Source organism: Crocuta crocuta, unplaced genomic scaffold, assembly GCF_008692635.1.
Source record: "Crocuta crocuta isolate KB4526 unplaced genomic scaffold, BGI_CrCroc_1.0 scaffold29, whole genome shotgun sequence".
In the NCBI taxonomy this organism is placed as follows: domain Eukaryota; kingdom Metazoa; phylum Chordata; class Mammalia; order Carnivora; family Hyaenidae; genus Crocuta; species Crocuta crocuta.
The window spans coordinates 2,540,619-2,557,477 of NW_027533280.1; the positions used below are offsets into that span (position 1 = coordinate 2,540,619).

General features: G+C 50.4%; 1 protein-coding gene across 1 annotated transcript in view; it reads left to right on the forward strand.

Annotated features, from left to right (window-relative positions):
• The first annotated feature begins 6 nt into the window (after window positions 1-6).
• The window catches only part of LOC144218111 (RILP-like protein 1), a 19,826-nt gene continuing 2,973 nt past the window's right edge, over window positions 7-16,859 (forward strand). The window contains exons 1-2 of the mRNA XM_077747946.1: window positions 7-252; window positions 7,873-8,020. Coding sequence (XP_077604072.1) covers window positions 16-252; window positions 7,873-8,020 — 385 coding nt within the window. The 5' untranslated portion in view covers window positions 7-15. The remainder of the gene's footprint in view (window positions 253-7,872; window positions 8,021-16,859) is intronic.

Consider the following 16,859-nt stretch of genomic DNA (forward strand, 5'->3'; position numbering starts at 1 on the left):
GCGGAGCTGACCGTCATGGACGTGTACGACATCGCGTCGCTCGTGGGCCACGAGTTCGAGCGGGTCATCGACCAGCACGGCTGCGAGGCCATCGCGCGCCTCATGCCCAAGGTCGTGCGTGTCCTGGAGATCCTGGAGGTGCTGGTCAGCCGGCACCACGTCGCGCCGGAGCTGGACGAGCTGCGCCTGGAGCTGGACCGTCTGCGCCTGGAGCGGATGGACCGCATCGAGAAGGAGCGCAAGCACCAGAAGGTGGGCAGCGGCCCCAGTCTGCCCATCCGGGGAATGGGGCCGCTGGGACCGCATCCCGCAGCTGTAGGCGCACACGTTTGTGTATTCAGGGGCCAGACTAGGAGAGACTCTCCCTGGATGAGAGAGGGAGGGAGGGAGGGAGGCCCCTGGCTCTTTTTTGTCCAGCCAGCGCCACCTGGCCTATACCAGCCTCAGAGATTAAGAGCAGTCGCTTTGGAGCCAGACCTGAGTTCCAGTCCCACCTTTACCATTTAATAGCTGTGTGACCTTGGGTAAGTTACTTACCCTCTCTGTGCTTTAGTTCCTCGCATGTCAAATGGGGATAGTAATAAGACCCAGCTTATAAGAATTAAGTGTGATATACCTAAAGTGCTTAGATAATATTATTTTCCAGAAATGAAATAAGCCCTCTGCCCTCAGTGTTACTCAAGAAGATATGTGGCCAGCCCCCTTCTTCTCACCCCAAAACCCCTCCAGAGCAAAGGGGATGTGACCTCCAGCCACTCAGCTCACCAACCCCCAGACTCTGGGTTTCTATTTGCAAATTGTTCCCAGGATTCCGTCTAATTTATTAAACTGAAGTGCTTTCCCCTCCTTGACTTTACCCTTAATCTTCACAGAACTCTCCGAGGCAGGGATTATCATCATTTTACAAATGAAGAAAATTGAGGCGGGGGGAGGAGTGGGGGAACTTGTCCCAAATTAGTGCTGAGACAATCCCAGCCCCAGTGGAGGTAACTCTGCTGCCTCTTCCCCACCCTGTTTGATTTGGGGAAAGGACATGATTTAGGGCAGCTTTAAGCTAAGCCCTGTGACCAAGAATCCCTCCGTGCGGAGGGCGAGAATCAGGGCCTGCCTGCTGGGCTGGAAGTCTAGACAAGGTGCCTGGGTTTGAAAAGGAAGTGGGAGATGTGTGGTTTCCTGCCCCAACCTCAACCCAGGGAAGCTTCTGTCAGACGCTCTGGATAGAGAATAGGAGGAAACGCCTTTCCTAGGAGCCATCTGGGTGCCTGAGGGGGCTCTGGCTTGCTGTGTGGCCTCAGGAAATGTACTTGGCGTCTCTGAACCTCCCTGGCAGGCCTTAACCTTTTGTGTTTCAAGGAAAATAGCCCCGGCTGCGTCTGTAGTCTTAACCTGGGGGCAGAGCTGCTAGTGGCTCTGAGCACTGGTGTTTGGGAGGTTTGACAGTGTTTGTCCTAATAGCTCCCTATGCCCTGAGGTCAGGAAGGAAACTCAAGCTCTCAAGGGTTAGGCAACGTTTCCAAGATCACGCTGGGAGCTGGAAAATGCCCCAGTCCTGTAATTAACGTCAAGTTCCCAGGGACTTTGGAGCCAGTCAGCCTGGTTTCAAACCCTGCCACTGTGGGATCTTAGGCCAGTCACCTCGCCTCTCTGTGCCTCAGTTTCCTCAGCTGTACAATGGGGATAATAGCACTCGTCTCATAGGGTTGTGGTGAGAATTGAAGGGGTTGGTTAACTTATATAAAGTGTTTGGGACCGAGCCTGGCCCGCTGTGAGGGCCTTACAAGTGTTAACTGTTGTCTTGAGGCCTGGATAGGCTGTCAGTGAGGTGGTCGTTGGCTGATACTGGGGACCCCACCCCCCCATCTCTTTCAGAGAGTCAGGGGTAGGATTTTGGAATCCTCTCATGTGGCTGCCTCTTATTAACAGGGGCCAGGGGCTTAGCCCGGGTCACACAGAAGTCCCGGGCCCTGCGTTCCCACCCTTGACGTTTGAATTCTGCAGCGGCTGGGCTGGGGGACACCCTTGGGAGCCACTGGCGGCCACTAGGCCTGGAGTCCGGTGGAATTCCCAGCCAGCTGCACTTGTTACTTCTGGAACGCCGTCAGCCAGGAAGTAAACCCCAGCGCGCTCAGAGCTGAGGCTTGTTTGTAAATACAGAGGATGATCGCTCCTAAATCAGAGGACAGAATTCTTTCCCCATCTCTGCCCCTTGTCCCCTTTGCTTTGTATTCTTGGCATCAAGAGAGACTCCTCTGGCTTTTTGTTTTGTCTTCTTGAGTCTCAAAGGCTCTTCAAGGTGTTATTTCCACAAAAATCTTCTCAGCATGTTCTTGGTCTTATCAGTATGTTCATTCCTCCCTCCCTTCTCTGCCTTCCCCTCCTTCTCTCCCCCCCCTCTCTCTCACAGGCTCCATAAAGCATGCACCCCGTCTTCCACCAACTCTTCCCCTGAGCACCTGCCCCCCACCCCCGAATCAGTCAGTTCTGCTCATCACGCAGACTCAGGCCACAGTCTTAACCTGTCCTTTCTATCTGGTTACTCAGTCTGCAACCCCGTTGATGGACCACAGCGTGCAAAGTGCCCTCCTAGGTGACGTAGGCAGTGCAGAGACAAGGCAGGCTGGATCCTCATCTCAGGCGGCGGGTGGGTAACTGGGAAGACAGGAAAGATACAAATAGGCTTAGAAAGTGGTGGCTGTGCAGATACGGTTGTCTGTAATGTTAACAGCATATGTCATTCATTTACTCTTTCAACAAATACATTTATTGAATATAAACTGAGCCTGGGTGGCTCAGTTAGTTACGCGACTGATTCTTGATTTCGGCTCAGGTCATGATTTCATAGTTCTTGAGTTTGAGCCCCATATTGGACTCTGTGCTGACAGCAAGGAGCCTGCTTAGATTCTCTCTTCTTCTCTTTCTGACCCTCTCCTGTTCACTCTCTCTCTCTCTCTCAAAATAAATAAACACTTAAAAAAAAAAAAAGGAAATATTATGTGGTGGGGCGCCTAAGTGGCTCAGTGCATTAAGTGACTAATTCTTGCTTTCAGCTTAGGTCATGATCTCATGGTTCATGAAATCAAGCTCCACGTTGGCCTCTGTGCTGACAGTGTGGAGCCTGCTTGGGATTCTCTGTCTCCCTCTCTCTCTGCCCCTCCCCAACTCATGTGCACACACTCACTCTCTGTCTCAAAATAAATAAACTTTAAAAAAAAAAGGAATATTATATGACTTGTCACATTAATAAAAGACAGGGACGCCTGGGTGGCTCAGTCAGTTAAGTGTCCGACTTCAGCTCGGATCCTGATCTCATGGTTTGTGAGTTTGAGCTCCGTGTCAGGCTCTGTGCTGACAGCTCAGAGCCTGGAGCTGCTTCAGGTTCTGTGTCTCCCTCCCTCCCTCTCCCTGCTCACGCTCTGTCTCTTTCTGTCTCTCAAAAATGAATAAACGTTAAAAACATTTTTTTAAAAAGACACAAATGAAGTTAAAAATTTTAATAATATCTTGTCAAACCCAGTCTATGCAAAATATTATTTCCACATGTAAACAACATAAAAATTATTTTTTTATTGGGATCTAGTTGACATATAACATGGTATTAGTATCAGGTTACAGCATAATTTTTTTAAATGTTTATTTTGAGAGAGAAAAGAGAGCAGGGGCAGGGCCTAGAGAGAAGGAGAGAGAGAGAGAATCCAGAGCAGGCTCCTGATTGCAGATGCAGAGCCTGATGCAGGGCTCGATCCCGCCAAATGCAAGATCACGACCTGAGCGGAAATCAAGAGTTGGACGCCCAACCAACGGAGCCCCCCAGGCACTCCCAGGTGTACAGCATCATGATTTGATATTTACGAATATTGTGAAATTTACCATCCATCACCTCACATCATCCATCCTTTTGGGTAACCTCCAGTTACCCAAAAAAATTGCTAAATGGATATTTTGCATTTTTCCCCCTATGTCTTTGAAGTCTGGTGTATGTTGAAGCCTACTGCATGTGCTAGTTCAGACCAGCCACAGATCAAGTGCTCCGCAGCTTCATGTGGCTTGTGGCTACTCTATTGGATGGTGCAATTCTAGAGTAAGGAGATAGATATTTTTTAAAGTTTAAAAAATTTCAGCTTATGATAAGTGCCATGAAGAAAATAAAACAGAGAGATATGAAAGAGACTGGCTAGGATGGGGCTGTCAGGAAGGCTTCCCTGAGGAGGTGGCATCTGAGCTGAGATCTGAATAAAGTGTGGGTACCCTCCACAGAGAGAGCTGGGGGAGGGGCATTCTAGGCAGACACCACAAGTGCAAAGGCCCTGTGGTAGGAATGGACTTGGTGTGCTTAAGGAACACAAAGAAGGCCAGTATGGTTAGAACAGAGTGAGTAAGGAATACGGGTGGGAGATGAGGTCAGGGATTATGCTGGGCTTCATAGGCCCACATAAGGAGTTTGAAGACTGTTAGTGCTGAGAAGGCAAAGAGGGTAATTAATTAATCAGGGGTAACTCCCTGGAAGAGCCTTTTAGCTGGTATGGAGGCAAGATTAAATTTGCTGCGATCAGCTCAGCGGCAAGAACCACGTCCCACTCTACCCCCCTGTTTGAGGGAAGGGAAAAAAAATCCCTGAAGCTTAAAGTCTGTATTCATCTCCTATTGCTGCTATAACAAATTACCACAAACTTACTGGCTCGAGGCACCACAGATCTGCTCCGGTCATATCAATGTGGATAATACTGGATAAAACTCTGGAGGTCAGAAATCAGACATGGGTTTCGCGGCGTTAACGTCACGGTGTCAGGAAATTCATTCCTTCTGGCAACTCTGAGGGAGAATCCACTTCTAGCTGGAGGCCACCCGTATTTCTTCGTTTTTGGCTCCTTCCTTCATCTTCGCAGCCAACAGAGTACTATTTTCAAATCTCTAGCTCTGACTTCTGTCGCCACATCGTCTCTGACTCTGACCCTCCCCTGCCTCCCTCTTTCGCTCATGAGGACGCTCTGATCGCATTGGGCCCACCGCGGTAACCCAGGAGAGTCCCCGTCACAGAGTCCTTAACTGAATAACACCTGCCCAAGTCCTTTGCTACCTGAGGACATCGTCTTAGGTTCCAGGGACTGGGATGCGCACGTCTTTGGGGACCACTGTTCTGCCCACCGCAGTCACTTCCACTTGACCGTTGCCAACCGGGACCCTCTGTGCTCGCCGGGGCCAGATGGGAGCAGAGAAGAAACAGCCAGAAGCAGCTGCCTCTGTTTCCAGCCCACACCTGCGCGTGGGAAGGCCGTGAGCGCTCCATCATCCCACCACTGCCTCCCCCCTCTGGCCCTGCCCTTCACCCCCCTGGCGACCTTGAACCAGCTGTGCGAATACTTAGTTATTACCTCTCGTTTCCCCAGTGCAGCGGGCTTCCGGACAAAGGAGACGGGGATTTAGGAATGTATTTAAAGATGAACGGAGGCCGTGTTTATCCGGCCACCTGGGCCGGCTTGTGACAGGCTGTAGGAGGGACAGACACTGGCAAACACATCTTTAGCATTTCCTGGGACCTGGGCACCGTTCCAACCATTGACATCATCCTCATGACAGCCCTCGGAGGTAGATACGACACTTGTTTCCGCATTTCCAAGGCACCCGAAGATGCAGTAACTTCTCGAGCATCAGCTAGTCAGGGGCAGAGACAAGATCCAGACTTGGGCCGACAGGCTTCCGTGTCTATGCTTTAACCTGGTATTTTGTTCTGTCACTGAGCTCTGGTCAGGTTCTGGTTTTACAGCAGACTTTTTTTTTTTTTTTTGGATAAAAGCTTAATTATATAGTTCACCCATTTGTTTTTTAATTTTTATTTAAAAAAATGCTTTTAATGTTTACTTTTGAGAGAGAGAGAGACAGAGCATGAGCAGGGGAGGGACAGAGAGGGAGACACAGAATCCAAAGCAGGCTCCAGACTCTGAGCTGTCAGCACAGAGCCCGACGCGCTAGAACTCACGGACCAGGGGATCATGACCTGAGCCGGAGTTGGATGCTCAACTGACTGAGGCACCCAGGCGCCCCTAGTTCACCTATTTAAAGTGTATAATTCTGTGGTCTTGGGTCTATTCACAGAACTGTGTGACTGGCACTGAGTCAATTTTAGAACATTTTCATTACTTTGAAAAGAAAACCCCAGGGCGCCTGGGTGGCTCAGTCGGTTAAGAGTCCGACTTCAGCTCAGGTCATGATCTCACGTTTCGTGGGTTTGAGCCCCGTGTCAGGCTCTGTGCTAACAGCTCAGAGCCTGGAGCCTGATTTGGATTCTGTATCTCCCTCTCTCTCTGACCCTCCCCTGCTCACGCTGTCTCTCTCTCTCTCTCTCAGAAATAAATAAAACATTTAAAATTTTTTAAAAAAAGAAAAGAAAACCCATACCCATGTGCGGTCAGTCACTCCTCGTTTCTGCACCGGCCCTGCAGCCCTGGACAAGCACCAGTCTGCTTTCCGTCTCTGTGGATTTACCTCTTCTGGGTGCTTCCCATCAGTGGAATCGTACCCTGTGGGACCTGACCCCCTTCACTTAGCGGCGTGTTTTCAAGGTCCTGCATGTTTTCTTCAACTGATGGACTTTTCGGTTGTTTCTGCCCATTGGCCCTTGTGGAGGATGCTGCTGTGAATATTCACATGCAGCTCTTTGTGTGGACACGGGTGTTCATTTCTCTGTCTCTCTTTTTTAAATATTTGTTTATTTTCAAGAGAGAGAGAGACGGAGGGCAAGCAGGGGAGGAGCAGAGAGAGAGAGGGAGACACAGGATCTGAAGCAGCTCCAGGCTCTGAGCTGTCAGCACAGAGCCCGACGTGGGGTTTGAACCCACGAACGACAAGATCATGACCTGAGCTGAAGTTTGATGCTCAACCGACTGAGCCCCTCAGGCGCCTCCTGGTTTTCATTTCTCTCGGGCAGATCCTTGGATTGGAGTTGCTGGTCACATGGTACCTGTGTCACTTCCTCGGGGCGGTTGGACGGTTTCCCACAGTGACCGCACCGTCTCCATGCTCACCAGCAAGGCCGAGGCCTCCAGCTTTCTCACATCCTTGTCAACGCTGATCATCTGTTTCTTTGATTACAGCCCCCCCCAAAATAACGTTAATAGACTGATCGTAGTTATCCTCAAGTCAACCCTGCAAGTCTTTTTTTTTTTAATTTTTTTTTAATGTTTTATTTATTTCTAGGAGAGAGAGAGACAGCGTGAGCAGGGGAGGGTCAGAGAGAGAGGGAAACACAGACTCTGAAACAGGCTCCAGGCTCTGAGCTGGCAGTCAGCACAGAGCCCGACGCGGGGCTCGAACCCACGAACCGCGAGATATGACCTAAGCGAAAGTCGGACGCTCAACCGACTAAGCCACCCAGGCGCCCCAACCCTGCAAGTCTTTATATGGCTCCCCCAGTAAGGGAAACTGAGGCTCAGACCAAGTTTGGTGCCCGAGACAGCTTGAAGAGACGCCTGTATCAGATATACAAGGAGCGCTGGGGCCAGGGGGCGTCCCCAGGGGTCTTCGCAGCCTCTTTCTCCCTTGGAGAGAGGGGAGTCCTCACACAGGGTCCGCCCACAGGTCAGGGCCGTGCGCTCCCCAGGGAGGTTGGGGGTGATAGGCCCCCGTGGCCCCGGGGCTGCTCATGCGCTCCCGGTCTGTCTAGATAGTTACGAAGTATAGTTGTGGCCGGCTGGGTCCTAACAGCACAAATGCGGGCCTTGCTGGGGGGAGGGCACCTTCTGTCTGTTGCGGAGTCGCCACGTGGACTAGTGGCCGCCTTCGTTCGTGGTGCGCCAGCCCTCACGGGGCCGGGGACGTGGGGTGAGGCCGCCGCCCCGGGCAGGCTGTGACCCCGCGCCGGGCCCGTCGCCTTTGCAGGAGCTGGAGCTGGTGGAGGACGTGTGGCGGGGGGAGGCGCAGGACCTGCTGTCTCAGATCGCCCAGCTGCAGGAGGAAAACAAGCAGCTGCTGACCAACCTNAAGGCTGCTCCCACCGTGATCGCCGTCCTCCTCCTTAACACTCGCGGTGAGCGTCCCTGAGCGAGGGCGGGCGTGTGCTAGGTCCCAGGGCCTTTCGTCTCATGTGGTCCCTATCACTGCCTGGGAGAGGGCGCGTGGGCCTGCTTTACAGAAGGTGGAACTGAGGTTCGTTCAGCGGAACGTCATGGTTTCCTCCCTTTGGGGGCTCCGTTCTCGGCATGGGGGACGCGCTGTGGACAAGACAAAGCCCTTGCCTTGTGAAGCTTGTGTTCTAGGGCAGAGACGCTGGATGAGTTCTGTGGTTCCAGGTGGTGACCAGTCCTCTGGAAGAACCCAGGGGGTGTGATAGAGGTACCCTCGGTGGGGGGCTTCTTTATATGCAGTGGCCAAGGAAGGCCTCTGGCAAGGTGACACTGGAGCCGTAACGAAGGGATAGAGTGAGCAATGCAAATATCTTGGGAGAGAAGCAAGTTCAAAGGTCCTGGGGTATGAGTTCTATAAAACCCGGAGGGCCATTGTCAAGGGAGAAGATGATGGAGAACAAAGGTGGTTAAAGATGAGGTCAGAGGGGTCAGCAGGGGTCAGGTCGCATAGCCCCTTAGAGACCAAGGTTTGGGTTTTAGAAAATTGTGCGGGGAAGAGATTGGACTCTTAACCACGGGCACACGTTGAACAATGAGCAACTGAGGATGGTGAACCAGATCTGAATGGCACTGGAGCCCCTGAACTGTGTCACTCGTCCTGCAAGCAGTGATCTAGAACCTTCACTCCAGGCCCCTGCTGCTTTCGGGGCCACAAAGACAGACATGGGATTTGGTCTGGGCCCCCGTGGGCTGCATGAGCTCGATTCTCCCCAGCATCCTCCTTCCTGATCAGAGGCTGTCTGTTGTCCCCGGAATCGCAGACTCTCTCTTCTGCTTGAAGAAAACTCCCTGGGGACCCACACAAGCCCCCCTGCCTGCCCCTGCTGGTGGGGTGAGAGATGGGCTTGCATGGGGGCTGCAAGTTCAGAACCGTAGTCACACCTCTGTGAGATTACAGCCACAGCACCCTGATAAGGACCGCAGGGGGTGAGAAAAGAGGACGTTTTGGTCCACGTGCTGAAATTCTGTTTTCTTTGGGTTTCCCGTGTTGACATGCGTTTTGTGCAATGAAAGCAAAAGTCTTCATGGTTCTAAGGCTTGGTTCCAGAGCCAGACTGTCCAGATGTGAATCCTAACCCAATACTTACCTCCTGAGTGACTTTGATCAAGTCACTTCACCTTCGTGTGCCTAAGCTGCTCTCCGTGTGAACTACTGTCTGTCACTCGTCAGGTTGTTGTGAGGATTCAATGAATTAATATCTGTAGTGTGTTTAGAATAGTATCTGGTACATAAACACGGCAAGTGTTAGCGGTTACTACTGAATCTGTCTTATCTAGTCCAACATCCTTATTGAACAAATGAGAAAAATTGAGGCTGAGAGAGGGGCCGTGCAGCAGGTTAGTGGCAGAGTCAGGACTGGAGCCTGAGTCTGCTGAAATCAGTCCCCCCGGAAAGAAGGCTCGTACCTCCCTAGGACCCCTTGATCTCAGGCCACCAAATAGGGATCCTGCCCAGCCCCAGAGATTGGGCCACTGTGATATTCTAGTGCCGAGGCACTAACAGTTCCTGACAGAACACTGCTCGTGCTTTGTAAACTCATGTATTCTACATACAACACTCTGATCCAGGTGTGTGGGGTGTTTTTCCCCACAGCCACCAATTTTCCAGGCACCAGTTGTGTGTCCTGTGATCTAATTCAGTTGTGGCACTAGGTACCCCGGAGTTAGCATCAGACTCCACAGAGTGGAGACAGAGACACACTATTACTGGTTTGTAAAGGATACAAAGGATATTATAAAGAACACAGATGAATAGCCAGATGAAGAAGGGTACCTAGGTGAGGTGTGGAAGGGTTCCAGGCTCAGAGTTCTGTCCCAGTGGAGTTGGGGTGCATCACCGTTCGTGCACGTGGATATATTCATCAACCGGAAGCTCTCTCAACACCAGAGACTGACGGAGGTGCCGTTAGGTAGGGATGTGTGATTAAATCATCGGCCATTGGCGACTCGCTTTGTGATTAGGTCTGTCACCAGCTCTTCTCCTTCCTAATCACTAATTACATAGTTGGTTCCTCTGGCAACCAGATTCCATCCTGAAACCATCTAGGGGGGGCCACCAAGAGTCACCTCTTGTCATAAACTCAGATGTGGTGGAAAGGGCTTATGACAAGGAAAGACACTCCTCTCCCCTCTTTCAGGAATTCACAAGTTTTAGGAACTCTGTGCCAAGAACTAGGGTCAAAGACCAAATATATATATATCATGTATACATATATCATATATATGTGGCATATGTACATCATATGTATATATGTAGAGTGCTTAGCACTTATATTCATAAGTTATATAGAATATATAATGTTATAATTACATTACATATAATATATTATATTATAATTACATTGTATGTGTAAATATATTTTTTCTTATCATATTACAATATCACAGTGGCACAATAGTACACACTCATTCCTTTGAATGAAAAACAAACTGAGCAAGTGTAACGCACAAAGCAGAAAAGGAGTAGATTATAGGATAGGAGATTTAAACCAGTTATACTGGAGGTTACATTAAATGTAAATGGACTAAAAGTTCTAGATAAAGACTCTCAAAAAGGATTTGAAAAGTTCAACTGTATGTTGTTTCTAAGAGACCTCTCTGGTAAAAGTCGAAAGTAAAAGGCTGAGAAACGATGTACTGTGCAAACACTAACCAAAGGAAAGCTGGTGTAGTTATATGAATGTAAGATAAAATAGACTTCAAGGCAGAGATCACTCCGTGATGATAAAAAGTTCAGTTCACCAAGAAAATGTGATTTTCAATTTGTGCATACCTAGTAACTTAGCCTCAAAGTATATAAAGCAAAAGGGAGGGGCGCCTGGGTAGCTCAGTGGGCTAAGTGCCTGACTTCAGTTCAGGTCATGATCTCATTGGGTTTGAGCCCCGCCTTGGGCTCTGCACTGGTGGCGAGGAGCCTTCTTGGGATTCTCCATCTCCCTCTCTCTCTCTGCCCCTTCCACACTTGTGCACTCTCTCTCTATCTCTCTCTCTGAAAATAAATACATAAATTAAAAAGAAACAAAACAAAAATGAACAGAAATATGTCCAGAAGAGGCAAATCTATAAGCACAATGTAGATTAGTGGTTGCCAGGGGCCGCAGGGAGGTCAGGAAAGGGCGAGTGGGGGGTGACTGCTAAGGCGAATGAGGTTTCTTTAGAGGAGGGATAAAAGCAGAGTGGTAATGATTGCACCACTTTGTGAACATATTAAAAACCACTAAATTGTACACTTTAAATATATAATAATTTGAAAAGTGAACAAATTTATTTAAAACATTTTAATGTTTATTTATTTTTGAGCGAGCGAGAGAGAGACACAGAGTGTGAGTGGGGGAGGGGCAGAGAGAGGGAGACACAGAATCTGAAGCAGCTCCAGGCTCCGAGCTGTCAGCACAGAGCCCTACGGGGGGCTCGAACCCAGGAACTGTGAGATCATGACCTGAGTTGAAGTCGGATGCTTTACTGACTGAGCCACCCAGGTGCCCCAAAAGTGGACAGAAATTTTAAAAACTACATCCACAACCATAGTGGGAGATTTTAACATGCCTCTTTTAAGTGACAAAGCAAGCAGAAAAACAACCAAAACAGTAGGGACACCTGGGTGGCTCAATCAGTTGAGTGTCTGACTCTTGATTTCAGTTCGGGTCATGATCCCAGGGTCACAGGACTGGACCCCTGTGGGCGCAAAACTTCACTTTCTTCCCTCAAAAAATTGCATGCAGTCCAAGAGCTGAACAGCGGGAAATTTGCTTGGGCCTCTCGGTTCACATTTTCCATCAAAGGAGACCTGAGCCTGAGCGGTTCTACCGCTGAAGCCCTGTGTCCAACCTCAAGACTTTGAGGACATTGGTGGAGTTTTTTCCAATGTTTCACTTTCACGGAAAAAAAAGTACTGAAAAATGATTTATCATTTTTTAATCAAACAATGCAAAACTGTTTATGGTGAAAACTTGATCTCCCTTCCACTCCCAATTCCTGTTCCCAAGCAGTCTGCCTAGAGGAAGCCCTGGAAGCTCCTTACACTCTTTCTGCAGATTTTCTGTGCACGTTCAAATGTACACATTTACACAAATGCAGAAGGAAGACCTCCCCTTCCACCCCTCACAGATGGCAACATACTCTAGAATGTTCGGCACCTTGGTTGTTGGGTTTTTTGTTTTTATTTTACTTTTTAATTTTGGAATAATTTTAGATTTACAGAAAAGTTGCAAAGATGGTACAGAGAGTTCCCATGATACTGCTTACAGTACCCCCTGATAGTGACGTCCTGTGTTGCCACGGTCATTGGTGACAACTAAGAAACCCACGCTGGTGCGTTACTATTAAGTATCCCACGGACTTTATCTGGATTTCACCAGGTTTTAGATTAATGTCCTGTTTTGGCTCCAGCACCCAGTCCAGGATACCGCACTGGATATAGTCCACCTTGATTTTTTCCCTTACTGTATCTTGCAGAATTTCCGTATCTGCACAGATCGCCTCCTTTCCTTTTTTTAAATTTTTAAATATATTTTTTAAGTGTTTCATTTAAGAGAGAGAGAGAGAGTGTGAGCAGAGGAGGGTCAGAGAGAGAGGGAGATACAGGATCTGAAGCAGGCTCCAGGCTCTGAGCTAGCTGTCAGCAGAGACCCCGACGCGGGGCTCGAACTCACAAACCGTAAGACCATGACCTGAGCCGGAGTCAGATGCTTCACCGACTGAGCCACCCAGGCGCCCCTCCTCCTTTCTTTTTTAAGAACAGCAAAGCAGTAGAGCATAGGAGTTAAGACCATGAACTCAGAAGCCAAACTGCCTGAGTCTAAATCTGAGCTCCACCAGATTTTACCTGTGGCCAGATTATTTACCTTTACACAAATCAACTTCCTCATTTGTAAAGTGTGAATATTACTATAAGGATTAAATGAGTTGATGCACGTAAATTGCTTGGCACATAGTAAGCACCAGATCAACATTTGCTGTTGTTTGTTTTCTAACCGCATTCTTGAGATACCAATTCACCCATTTAGGATGTACAGGCCAGCGGCCCTGAGTATATTCAAAGTTGTGCAGCCATCACTACAATTTAGAACATTTTCATCACCTTAGAAACACCAGCCCCCTTATCTGCCATTACCCAGTCCTTCCCACTGCCAGCCCACTCGCAGCCACAAGCAACCACTGATCTGCCTTCTGCCTGTAGATTTGCCTTTTCTGAGCAGTTCGTATAAATGGACTTGATTAATGGCTGGTCTCTTGGGTCCGGCTTCTTTCACCCCACAAGGTTCATCCGCGGAGTAGTGGTGTCCGAGCCTCGCTCCTTTTTAGAGCTGAGTGATACCCCAGGGCCACGCTTTCTGCTTATCCATTCATCTGTCGATGGACACTTGGGTTGTTTCCAACTTGGGGCTGCTGTGAACATTCCAGACGTGTGTTTTGGGGGCTTTGGGGTGCACACCCTGGGCTGGGATAACCGCGTTGACGTTATTGAGGAACCCACGGCCACCTTTCTGTCTGAGACCCCTGCGGGGGTGGGGGGGGGAGCCGGGAGCTCCCGGGCTTGTCCCTGTGATGCTACGGAGGCGCCTGGGGCCGCAGGCCATGGCCATGAACGCTGCGGCCGCTGCTCCTTCGCACATCTGGGCGCGTGCAGCTGCTCCGTGCTGGGGGCGGGGCTTTGCCCACGGGCACCGTCTGCCACACACACATTACACTGGCATCTAGCGTGGGCCCGGGCCCCGGAGGGTTAGCCCGGGGAGGTGTGCGCTTCCCGCTCAGACCAGCCCCCACCCAGTGGAGCGACCGGGCGGATGCCAGGCCTGCCTTTCACGGTTATTTTTATTGTGCACGGGAAACCATGGGAACACACGCGGACAGAAGCGTTTCTGCCACCTGTGAGAGGAGCAGACCTCGGGCGGGGGGCGGGGGGGAGGGTCCCTGCGGGAGGTGGAGCCCGCCGAGTGACACTGTGTGCCCGGCACCTCCCTGAGCTGTGGGGCCAGGCCTCGGGGCTGGCTGAGGATTTCGGGGCCAGGCGTGGGGCATGGGAGCCGTGCACAGGGGCTCGCCCAGCGCTTGCAGCGGTGTCTCCTAACGCTGTCTGCTGCCTCCTGCTCCCTGGAAATCTCCAGATTAAAAAACACGTCCCTGCCCCTTGCTTTTGGAAATCCTTTTTGTTGGCGGGAGGGCAGCGAGAACCAGTTGTTGGAGGCGCCTGGTGGCTCAGTCGATTAAGCCTCCGACTTTAGTTCAGGTCATGATCTCATGGTCTGTGGGTTCAAGCCCCGCATCGGGCTCTGTGCTGACAGCCAGCTCAGAGCCTGGAACCTGCTTCAGATTCTGTGTCTCCCTCTCTCTCTGCCCCTCACCTGCTCACGCTCTTTCTCTCTCTCAAAAATAAATAAACATTAAAAAATATTTTTGAAAAGAAAACCTACGCGTTAACATATGCGGAGGTGAATTGCAGGTCTCAAAGCCAGTGGACTAGGGAGATGGAGGGGTAGGGATGTACATAACAGTCTGGAAAAAATGCTTGGGCTCTGGCCAAACAACTCCTTCAAGGGCGGCCTAGAACAGCAGTGCCCCCCAAAATATAAGGCATTGTGTTCTCAGAGACCGCCGGGTAGAGTTCAAAGTCCAGCCCCACCCCTACGACCCTGGTCGCCTGGGGAAGGGGACTGACGTTCCCACCCTCAGATTCCATACCTGTGAAATGGGAACAGCAACTTCCACTCCCAGGATCGTTGAGCACAAAGTGTGCGGAGCATCAGACTTGGAGCCGCCCGGTAGAAGATGTCCCTGAAGGGGGCGCCTGGGTGGCTTAGTCGGTTAAGCGTCCGACTTTCGCTTAGGTCATGATCTCGCGGTTCGTGGGTTCGAGCCCCGCGTCGGGCTCTGTGCTGACTGCCAGCTCAGAGCCTGGAGCCTGTTTCAGTCTGTGACTCCCTCTCTCTCTGACCCTTCCCTGCTCACGCTGTCTCTCTCTCTCTCTCCTAGAAATAAATAAAACATTTAAAAAAAAATTAAAAAAAAAAAAAGAGAAGATGTCCCTGAGGGCAATTACGTTGATTTTGTCCTACCAGCCGAACCTTATGTGGAAGCCGAGAGTGACTGGAGTGAATCTTGGCTCAGTAAACACTCAGCTGTGCACCCTGTCCGTGCCTTCCTGCGGAAGCTTGCTGGGGTAGTTTTGTTTCCCAGAGGTACTATAACAAAGCACCGTAAACTGGGGGGCTTAGATCGACAGAAATGTGTCCTCTCACAGATATAGGCAAGGAGTCCAAAGTCAAGGTGTCAGCAGCCCTGTGGGAGCCTCGTTCAGCTGCTGGAGGCCGCCAGTGCTTCCGGGCTTGGGGCCTGGCCCCTCTAGCCTCTCCGTCACGTGGTCTTGTTTGTGTGTCTGTGTCTGCAGCCCCCTCTCCTTTCCCTTATAAGGATACCAGTGTTAGGATTTAGGGCCCACCCTTATGCGGCGTGACCCCATCTTCACCAATTGCGTTGCAGAGACTCTGTTTTCACGTGAGATCACGTTCTGAGGTTCCAGGTGGATGGAGGTTGGGGGGGGGTGCTGTTCTAGCCAGTACACTTGCAGTAACGTCAGGAGCTGGGCCACAGGAGGGGGCCAGGATGGCAAGAGTGTGGGCTTTGCAGCCAAGGTCGCCTGAGAGTGAGTCTACCAGGAGCCACTACCAGGAGCCACTACCAAAAGCCACTACCCAGCTGCGTGGCCTTGCATAAGTTAAGCAGCTATTGTATACTTCAGGTTTCTTCCGCTGTAACAATGGGGAGAACAGAACAGGAATTCTACTTCATAAGGTTTTCTGAGGATAAAATGAGTTCTAAGTACAGTTTCGATAAGTCTCCAGAGGGAGACTCTGAGGTGAGAATTCCTGTGCAGGTGATTTATTTATTTATTTTTTAAGTGTTTAGTTATTTTTGAGAGACAGAGAGAGACAGAGCACGAGCGAGGGAGGGGCACAGAGAGAGAGGGTGACGAAGAATCTGAACCAGGCTCTGAGCTGTGAGCACAGAGCCCAATGTGGGGTTCAGACTCATGGACCACGCAAGATCATGACCTGAGCCGAAGTGGGACTCCCAACCGACTGAGCCACCCAGGTGCCCCTGTCACTTGCCTTTTTGACTTAGCAGTGTATCTCAGCCTTTTGGCTGGCCACGGATGGCTTCCCATGGTGTGAAGGTCCTTGTCTGTTGAAGCGTGTCTTTGCTTCTGTGACTGACCTTGGACTTGTTTCTTCCTGCACTTGCCTGAATGTACCTGTAAGTCTAGATCCAAGGGTCTCGAATTGCCAGGTGGCTAAATGGTTGCGCAGAACTCTTCCGGCTTTTAACAAGGCCTGTGAGTCTGTTAAAACATGCCACCTTCCTTTAACTTCTCCAAGCACTTCTCAAACTACTCTTGGACTTGATCTTCGCAGCGACCTTTGAAACGAGGACTAGCATTTCCATTTTGTGGATGAAATGGCAGCTAACACGGAGAGACTCTGTGGGCCAGGCCTGTCGTGAGCACTTCGCCGAGATTCACCCCTCTAACCTCACAAGAGTCCCCCATGCTGGGGGGGCGGGCGGTGTCCACATGATGCTCCTTTGCAAGTGAGAAACCAGTCCCAAGTTCAAGGACAGATAAGCAGCAATGTGGAGAAGTCCAGGAAATGCAGCCTCAGACCCCAGGCTCTTTACCACTTTGTTCTCCAGCCTGGTGTTAAAGCCTGGGGCCCCCAGAAGGTGAAGGTGAACAATGTCACTGAC